Source organism: Astyanax mexicanus, chromosome 12 (genome assembly GCF_023375975.1).
Source record: "Astyanax mexicanus isolate ESR-SI-001 chromosome 12, AstMex3_surface, whole genome shotgun sequence".
NCBI classification, from domain to species: Eukaryota; Metazoa; Chordata; class Actinopteri; order Characiformes; family Acestrorhamphidae; genus Astyanax; species Astyanax mexicanus.
In genome coordinates this window covers 1,045,342-1,055,175 of record NC_064419.1, presented here as the reverse complement: position 1 = coordinate 1,055,175, position 9,834 = coordinate 1,045,342, and the positions used below count along the sequence as shown (strand labels likewise).

Genomic DNA, 9,834 nt, shown 5'->3' with positions numbered 1-9,834 from the left:
GTCCATCCGGGTCCAGAGTTTCTGAGTTAAAAGCTTTTAATGACGTCCTCTCGTCTCGTTCACCTGCCCGCCTGCCATTAAAAATGACCTGTATAATCTGATTGTAGTCCAATGAGATCGGATTGCAGGGGATTATCTTCAGCAGTTTCTACTCATAAAGAGCCATAAAGAATAAATAGAGTTTAGAATAGAGAATAGAGAGGGACGCATAAGGGCTTTAGGGGCTTTAAATACATGACAGGGTGGGAGAAGGAACGCATATATTTAGAGTAATTGCAATTTGTCTGCCGCAATTACAACAGAGCATGAGGAATGTACTTCGATTACATCAATTGAAGTACTTTTCAGTACATAATTTGGATTTAAATGCTTCAAATTATGCAGATATTTGTGTGCCTGTGTTCTTTTCAGGGTTAAAGTACATTTTAGTCCATCATTTGGATTAAAACGATCCAAATTATGTTTTTTTAGATAAATTTGCCTTCTTTAGTAATCTGACTTACTCCACATGGTGGCGCTAAGAGCACATTAAGTCTAGAATAGAGAGGGACGCTTAAGGGCTTTTCCATTTATAGAGTTTGATGGCTGCAAATAAACCATTATTTACCGAGTGCATGCTGGGGTGGGAGAAAGAACGCATATTTTAAGAGTAATTGCATTTTGTCTGCTGCAATTACAACAGAGCATGAGAAAAGTACTTCAAATACATTAATTGAAGTACTTTTTTCAGTACATAATTTGGATTTAAATGCTTCAAATTATGCAGCCCTTTGTATGCCTGTGTTCTTTTTTCTCAGGGTTAAAATACATTTTAGTCCATCATTTGGATGATGAATGATCCAAAATGATCCAAATTATGGTCTTTAGATGTATTTTTTTTTTAGAGTTTGGGGTTTTACCCAAGAAGAATTGAAACAATCGTAAAACGTTTGCAGACAGAAACGTCTTTAGATGTTTCGTAGATGGAGGATGTGCAGAACTGTACATGAACTGGGTGTGAATACATACAAAAAAAAAGAAGATATATAATAAATGAAGATATCATCAGTTGTGCTGTCTGTGCTGGTGTGTTGGCTATAGTGCTGTAGGTACAGGTACAGGTACAGGTACAGGTACAGCACTGTGTTCTATATGAAAGTTCCTCCTCCTGCAGATTCATCAGGAATGGGTGAGATGTGACAGATCCATGTTTGACTGAAAGATGGTGGAAAACTCTTTGGAGAGAAGGTCGTGCAAAGCCATGCCGTCATGGGCGTACACCCAGCGCTCCCCCGTCCAATCGTAACGCTTTGGGCCACTGCAAACATATAAAATATATTCAACAGTTAACTGGAGTAAATATATTTTTATACTGTATTTTCCGGACTATAAGGTGTACCAGATTATGAGGCGCATCATCAGTAAACATCTATTTTCATACATAAGGCGACGCGGATTATAAGGCACATTTGAATCAACACTAGTAAGGAACAGTGGTGTCACCATGCCATACACAGATTTTTCTCCTGAAAACTATTATTTATCATATTTATCAGAATAATATACTGACTTGAATTAAGATCAGATCACATTTTATAACAAGTTTGTTGCTGCCTGCGATTCAGTCCTAAAGTAATATCATGCTATTTCAAGGTATTTTGCGATAATGATATAATTATATTCTTGACAATATGACAAAATATACTTCAACTGTATACTATATACTTATTAAAGAGATATGAACATCTGTTTATTTCGTAAACAGTGACTTTATTATAAAATTATTCTGATTTTGTATCAAATAATAATAATAATAATAATAATAATAATAATGTAACAGAACAAAATGAACCAAAAATGAAAAAAAATAAAAGTGTATAATGTTTAATGCGTGCAAATAAACAATAAACAAACTATTAAAAGTATATAGAAAATAGTAATATAGTACAGTAATATTAATAAATAGCCAAATAAATACAAAACAGTCTGCATTCAAGAATATTGCATAATGATGATCTATAACAATCTTACACACACACACACACACACACACACACACACACATATATATATATATATATATAAGGGGGAGCAGTTAGCTGCAATGCTAACAGTTTCTCCAAGCTGGATTATTTCCTGATAGTTAATGACCACAATGTCTGTATCTTATTCTGAACCTTGTAAGCTGATTAAAGAATACCGGGTTAGATAAGATGCTGAATCAAATAAATCTATAAAAAAGGTGATAATAGTGATTCTAATTTGCATAACCTGTTAAATAAAGCTTCCTGATTGGCCAAAGTCAGAAAGACTGGAAACGACACAAGAGAGAGAGAGAGCGCTGCTTGCCTTGTGGGAGACGAGAGCCAGATCTGCCGGTTGGGCGTCTGTTTATTGATGACGTAGGTCCCATGGCCGCCGCCCACTTTCACAGTCAGGACCCCACTCTGTGAGGAAGAGATGGAGATAATGAACATCAAGTTAAAGCAGTATTTCACTCAGAATGCTAATGTGGAGGAATTTAAATGAACATTAGAGTGGATCTGAATACAGGAAGTTATCTGGCTTCTTTAGGATTTTATTTATTGTTAGCAGCTTAATCAGATCTGTGTGTAATTTCTGTTAATCTGTCAGAAATAAACACAATTCTGTATAAAATCCCTCAGCAGACACAAGCTGTACTAAAACCTGCCCTGCATCACACACCCAACAGACGTGACCAGACAAAACCACAAAAATACATTTTTCACACACACTGAGTAAAGAAAACAGCCACATAAAACAAAGAAACACACGTCTAACATCTTACAGATACTGTTCATATACTCTGTGGACAGTTTTTCCTTTAATTCCAGCTACTTTGAGCTGGATAACGGTGTAAAAAGTGATTTATCAGATTAATTATGCCCCGTCTCACCCAGTCTGAAGGGCGTTTTTGGACAAACTGTTAAAATTTCTGGATCTCTTAACGCTATTCGTCAAAAATAAGAACTTTTTAATCATGATTTACTACAACAAAAGTCCATTTTACACCAGAGTTCTCCTTTAAGGAGAGCATTTATATCAGGGTTGGTTTATGGTGTGTAAGTGCATGTCTGCTGGCCGGTCACTCAATTTAATTCTGTATCAGACGGTCGGTGATGACCTGCTGTAAAGGATTGTGGGTAAAGTCGTAGCTCTGGCTCTTTAGTGTCAGACTGTGCTGCTATCAGGAAGACTGATTAGCTTCTCCTTGACCCCCTGCAGCTCTGAATGTGCTCAGTGAACACGGAGAGGCACTAGTGATCTAGTGGTGCAACGAAGCTCAGCACTCACAGTTTATATGTATATATATATATATATATATATATATATATAAGTATTACACACAGTATTGTGCAAAAGTTTTAGGCACCTGTGGGAATTTTAAGTAAAGTAAAAGCTTCTTATCTGTGCAGTAAGTGTTTATCATCTCAGTAAAACACATTAAATCAGCATTACAATAAATACAAACAGCAAATTTTACAAAAAGCTAAAAGTTTTCCTTAAAACAACAAAACATCTCCTAATCTCTCCTCCTCTTAATTTGAGTTTAATAGAGTTATTTATTTCTATTTCTCATCATATTAATAAACACCTGGTTTGGTGGTAAATTACTGGTAAATGTGGTAAATCAGGTGAGCTGCTGACGGAACTGAACATAATAATATACACATGCTGTCTGAGGAGCATCCAGGAGAAATCTGAATCTCTACACTTTGTTCTTCAGCTCGACTCACAGGATATAAAACATACTTATAGTTAAAAATGAGAATTCCTGAATTTCTTGTTGTGTTTTACTGGATTTATGTTTATTTGCATCTGTTTAAATCATATGTGGTGCTTTTTTTTCTCAGGTAAAACACTCATATTGCTGAGATAAATGGATTAGTGTCATTTGCTTTGGTGCCTAAACATTTTGAACAGTAGTGTGTGTGTGTGTGTAAATATATATATATATATATTTGACATCTTAATAGTCTATATTAAAATCATATGTGATATATATTTATTATGATCAGAGTTTTGGTGGATCACGCAGGTACAGGGTCTGGTCTGATTGCAGTGGTTGGTGGCAGTGTGATACACAGAGTGAGAGAGCTGCTGACAGGTTGATTGGTCGTTCACACCCTCTGTCCTCCCTCTTCCTCCTCCTCCTCCTCCTCCTCCTCCTCCTCCTCCTCCTCCTCCTCCTCCTCCTCCTCCTCCTCTCCCTCTCTCTCCCTCTCTCTCAGCCAGATAAATGTAAGGCGGGAGGATCCAGTCAGCTTCCCCTGGCTGAGCAGAGGAGTGAGATCCTGCCTTCCTGAATCATCCTGAGTAAGAGGAGGAGGAGGAGGAGGAGGAAGAGGAGGAGGGTCCGTGTTGTTCAGAGTTTATGGAGCGTATCTGTTATATGGATCAGGGAAGGCGCTACATCCTCTTTAGCCCGGCGACGTCTCGGCCGCAGCGGAGTGATTTAATAAAACTGCGACTTTTTAAATCATGTGATCGGACAGCTGCTGTCTGAGCCGCCGCTGAGCGATTGAGCCATGTCCCCCTGTCCCCCTGTCTTCATCTCGCTTAGTCTCAGAGCAGAGACACTTCAGAGTCTTCATTCTCTTCTATACTAACATCTTACTTCTCTTATATAGTAGTAAATCTGTGTTTTTGGGAATGTGTTCCAATTAAAGCCTGTAATTAATTCATCAGAATGGGATGTCTACATTTTATTTTATTGTATTTATATATGTTTCGTTATATTTTATCCTTTTGTAACTTTGTGTACTATACACACCTGCTGCTGGATGTCTAGAATTTACCCTCGGGATCAATAAAGTGTCTGTCTGTCTGTCTAGCTAGCTGTCTATCTGACTGTCTGTCTCTAGCTATAATCTGGATTCGAACATTACTCAAATATTCACTATTCACTGTATGCCTGTAACTCTACCTCTTCACTACTTTACTTTAACTGATGCTCTAAACTACTCTTAACCAGTTCAGCAGCACAGCTGTTAACTAAAAGCCAAGATGTGTAAAGAGTTTTTTTTAATGGAGAATCTATAATATAAAACAGGGGTGTCAAACTCATTTTCACCGAGTGCCACATCGGCACAATGTAACATATAAATGTAACAAATGTAGCCAAATGTAATATAAAATAACAAATGTAACTGCTCCTTAATGTAAAATAACTCTGAATGTATTACTAATACAAATAAAAATATAAAAATATATATGTTTGCTTGTTGTTCTGTTATAACAAAAATCCACAAACTCCATCAATCAATGATCAAACTATTCAAGTGAATAAACAACAACATACTATATCACAATATTAACTTTGATCAAAACATTTGATATACTGAAAATGCAATTAGCAGGCTTAAATTAGTATATTTTCAAAAATTTTGAGCTGCTAAAAACATGTGACAGATGTAGCATTTCACAAAAAATGAAACTGAAACAGCCTTTCATTAAACTTAAGAAATGCTTTATGGATTGTGGATTTCATTTTTCAGCAGGAATCGGCACACAGCCAAGAGCACCAAAATGAGATCTTTTAATATTATTTTTTTTAATGAAAAATTAAGGTAAATGTGTAAAAGCAAAATCGGAAACATTTTATATACAATAAGGGTACATTAATTAGTAGTTCATCGATAGAATGTCACAACTTGTTGTTAACAGACACGAGTTAAGGCATTATAAATCATTACAAATGTGTTTAACTTTTAAAAAAAATAATTTATTATTATTTTTAATGCTCTTAAGCATTACAATTTAGTAATGTTTATTAATATCTATAACAAGTGTCAATTAATAAATTGCTGAGAAATTATTTTACCAGTTACACGTTTATTACTCTTTTAAATCCTGTTATTTGTGACCCTTATTGTAAAGTGTTACTGCAAAAACGTATTTGTCGACATGTGCAGAGTAGTTATTCAGTTTAAGACCGTTTAAGATGCTGTATTTATATCTAAACTCGCTCTATTTCTGATCATCAGCATCATTCCTTCAGAGCTCAGTTTTACTGGGTCAATAAAAACAGGGTTTCTCAGAGGAAGCCTGGTCCTACATACCACCAGCTGGACGGCTCTGGCTGAAATGGGTCAATATGGTCACGTGACGGAGGAGAGCAGACTGAACTAACTGTTCAAACTATTCCACACAAGTGAGAAACTGAGACGCAACAGCAGAGTAAAGTATAAAGCATCGATTAAAATAATGGCTTGATGACTGATTAATGATGTTTTTATATCAGTACTATTTATTCTGGTTAAACTTATCAACCCGACTAGCAAATATATTCCTCATGTTTGAGCTGAACAGCTGTTCAGGTGCAGTTTAACCTGATTAATTACCCAGATAATTAATAGTCAGATGTATGAGGTAGAGTCACCTGGAATTCAGGCTTTCAGTTAGCAGCTGTGCTGAACTCATCAAGAGTTAATTACTTTAATTTCTTGTCTCTTAATGTAAAGTTTGAGAGCATCAGTTAAAGTAAAGTAGTGAAGAGGTAGAGTTACAGGTATACAGTGAATAGTGAATATTTGAGTAATGTTCTATCTGTCTGTCTATCTGTCTATCATAACATAAGGTCATTTCTGGGTCATTAAAAGACAAATATGATACTCTGTTGAGTCCTGACAGTAAAGAATGTACAGAAGTAGGATAAATTCTTCCTAAAAACTCAGACAGGACTATAAAATCCTGAGGAATGTTAGAAATGTTCCGTTTATGTGGAGAAATAACAGAGCAAAAGAACATAAATCTGAAAAACTACATTTCTTAAAAATAGAGCAACAGCAACCCCTAGTGGCCATTTAAATAAACTGCATATTTAATGCAGGGTATCTGCAGGTACAGGGAAATGAATTTTAAGATGCAAGAAAAAAATATTATAATAATTTTCCCCAGTAATTAAACATTTCACTATATGGCTTATGTGTGCAAAATCATAGCACAAATAAACTGGTTCGTTTCTCACTGGATGAACATTGTTTTTTTATTCTATAAACTACGGACAAAATTTCCCCAATTTCTGAACTCTTAAAACTTTATAAATATGAACTTGTTTTTTTCTTTTCATTATTTGAAATAGTCTGAAAGCTCTGCATCTTTTTTGTTATTTCAGTCATTTCTCATTTTCTGTAAATAAATGCTCTAAATGAGAATATTTTTATTTGTAATTTGGGAGAAATGTTGTCTGTAGTTTATAGAATAAAACAACAATGTTCATTTTACTCAAACATAAACCTATAAATAGCAAAATCAGAGAAACTGATGCAGAAACTGAAGTGATCTCTTAATTTTCCACACCGTGCATATTCCTAATCTGAGACTGTACTCACAGCGAACACAACGTCGTAGTCTGCTGCAGTAATGCTCTCGTCCATTAGGTCCTCAAAATACTCGGCCAGAGCGTCCAGCGTTTCATCTGCCAGCTTCTCATACGCAGCTTCTGTTATCTCCCTGCAAAATCACAGGAAACAACAAAATCTCATGACAAATTTTATCATAATTAATCTATTGATTGTTTTGTCATTGCAGTTATACCAAGAAAAATGCTTTATTAGAAAATAAAAGCTTCATTTACTTGAACTGAAGAGCATTTTCCTCTGTGAGGGGAGAGCTGACGTGAAGCGCTCTTCTCGTGATATCTCCATGTGTAAATTTATTCCACTAAAACAAGAAAATAATAATAAATAGTGTTAATCGATTAAAAAATTTAATCAGAATAACCATTAATCAACAATATTCTGTGATTAACTGCAATTAATCACACTTGTTCTTTTTAAGATGCATGTTTTTATAGTGGATATTTAAATGTATATAAAAAATGAATGTAAGACATGTAAAATGCAGTTATTACGTTTATATTAGTGGTGTTAAATTAAATACTAGTATATACTTGTATATGTTTGAGGGGAGATAAAACCAACGTGGGGCAGAGGAATGCAAAAAAAATGCAGGACAGATTTTTTTTGGTGTCAATGGTATTTTATTGTATTGATATGTGACGCTAAATATTGAGATTTAAAAATGCCCATTTAAGGAGATAGGGAGCCCAAAAACGGGTGGAAAAATGAGAACTAAAGTCACACCGAGTGCGACAGACAGAGAGAAACAGGCGAGGGATATAAACAAAAGCTCTCCAGAGAAGCATTTTATTTATTTTTTTTTCATTATCATTCATTATAGTTCAAACAACCTCACAGGCCAAATGTTTCATGCTTGGGGGCCAAACCTGGAGAATTCTGAAAAATTACAAAGGAATTGTCTTGTGATATATCGAGTATCACAGAATCACAATATCGTAACATAATCGTTATCGTGAGATTCCTTGTGATTCCCAAATATGGAACAACATAGTAGTTCCTGTCCCATGATATCTGGCACTGGTAACTTACCCCGGTTCTGTCAGCCCACAGAGCTGCTGCTGTCTTTAACTCTGGCTTTCCTGAGATAATGCCGTAAAATCCACCACATCTTCCCTATAAAACAAAAACACTGAAATTAAAACACGTCTGTTTTAAATCACATGACTTAAATTACAGTCCCTTCCAGAAGAACTAAAACAGTGAGATTAATCTCCTTAATTCTTAGTTTTTAAAGGCATTAAGTTACTAAACAAACAGCCAGCGACGCTTCAAATGTTCTTAAATAATCAGCAGATAAATGTAAAAATAATAATAATCAGGTTAAAGTTGAGTATAATCAGGTTTGGTGAGATGACGTCACGGCGCACTGCAGTAACAGTGCCGCAGGGCAGCAGCAGATTACTGCAGGTTAGCTTTAGCATTAGCGGAGTTTATTTAACATTAAACCCCGCGCTCCTAACTTACCTGCTGTCCCCCGGCCCGCGCTGCGGTACTGCGGGATCTGAGCGCTGCGGGAGCCGCTCGCTGATTCCTCCACCTGGATCTCTGCAGCAGGAGAAACACGCGCTGCCATTTATTCACCAGCACTGACATTACTGCTGATCCCCGGCCTGTAACCCCGCCTTCCTTCCTACACCATCCCGCCGGCACACCGACCCGCTTAAAAATAAAAGTCCCACAACACTGACCTTTAATGCTGATATCCGGCCTGTAACCCCTCCTTCTCCGCACACCAACCCGCGTGCACCCCAAAACGATTTCAAAATAAAAGTCACACAACACTAATTTACCCGATCCACTAATATATACGTTGAAAAGCACAAATAAACGAATAAACAAAACGGAATCAAATAAATACAAAATAAGTGTAGCCGATACATTTAGCAAAAACAAATAAAAAAATTACAAATTATAAAATTAACATGTTGTAAAAACAAACAAACAAGCAAACAAATAAAAGAAAGAAAATAAGAAATGAAGAAAATATATACATTTAATAATACGTTAATATATATTAATAAACAAATAAACAAATGAGTTAAACATAATTCATTAATTCATTATGTATTTAATATGAGCAAAGAACAAAGGAGTGTCCCGAGGAAAAAACTAAACCATTTTTTTTAGAAAAAAAAAGACAAAACAAAATAGAGAAACATTGTACGCAAATATGCTGAGACGCCTATAAACAGCCAGTAGAGGGAGCTGTAATATTTCTAAATGTTAATAAATCATAATAAATCATTACTTATTACAAAAAGAAAAAAAGATAAGAGATAGAAACAGATAAATCTAAAAAAAAAAAAGAAAGAAAAAAGATATTAAAAATTATATCATTTATGGCAATGCTTTCTGGGATGTTTTATTGTATACAAAAAATCTTATCGGGACAGGCCTATTGTAATATGTTTTTTATTTTTTTATTATTTTATTATTTTCCTTATTTTTTATTTGTTTTATTTTATCTTGT

At 35.2% G+C, this 9,834-nt stretch overlaps 1 protein-coding gene across 1 annotated transcript; it reads right to left on the bottom strand.

Annotated features, from left to right (window-relative positions):
• Positions 1-1,000: 1,000 nt before the first annotated feature.
• Positions 1,001-9,056, bottom strand: fxn (frataxin). Its single transcript, XM_022670578.2, has 6 exons — positions 8,829-9,056; positions 8,394-8,477; positions 7,580-7,665; positions 7,335-7,455; positions 2,329-2,426; positions 1,001-1,297 (listed from the first exon to the last, which is right to left on the bottom strand). The coding sequence occupies exons 1-6, from the start codon at positions 8,955-8,957 to the stop codon at positions 1,159-1,161; spliced, it is 657 nt and encodes a 218-aa protein (XP_022526299.2). The 5' UTR covers positions 8,958-9,056; the 3' UTR covers positions 1,001-1,158.
• Positions 9,057-9,834: the final 778 nt, after the last annotated feature.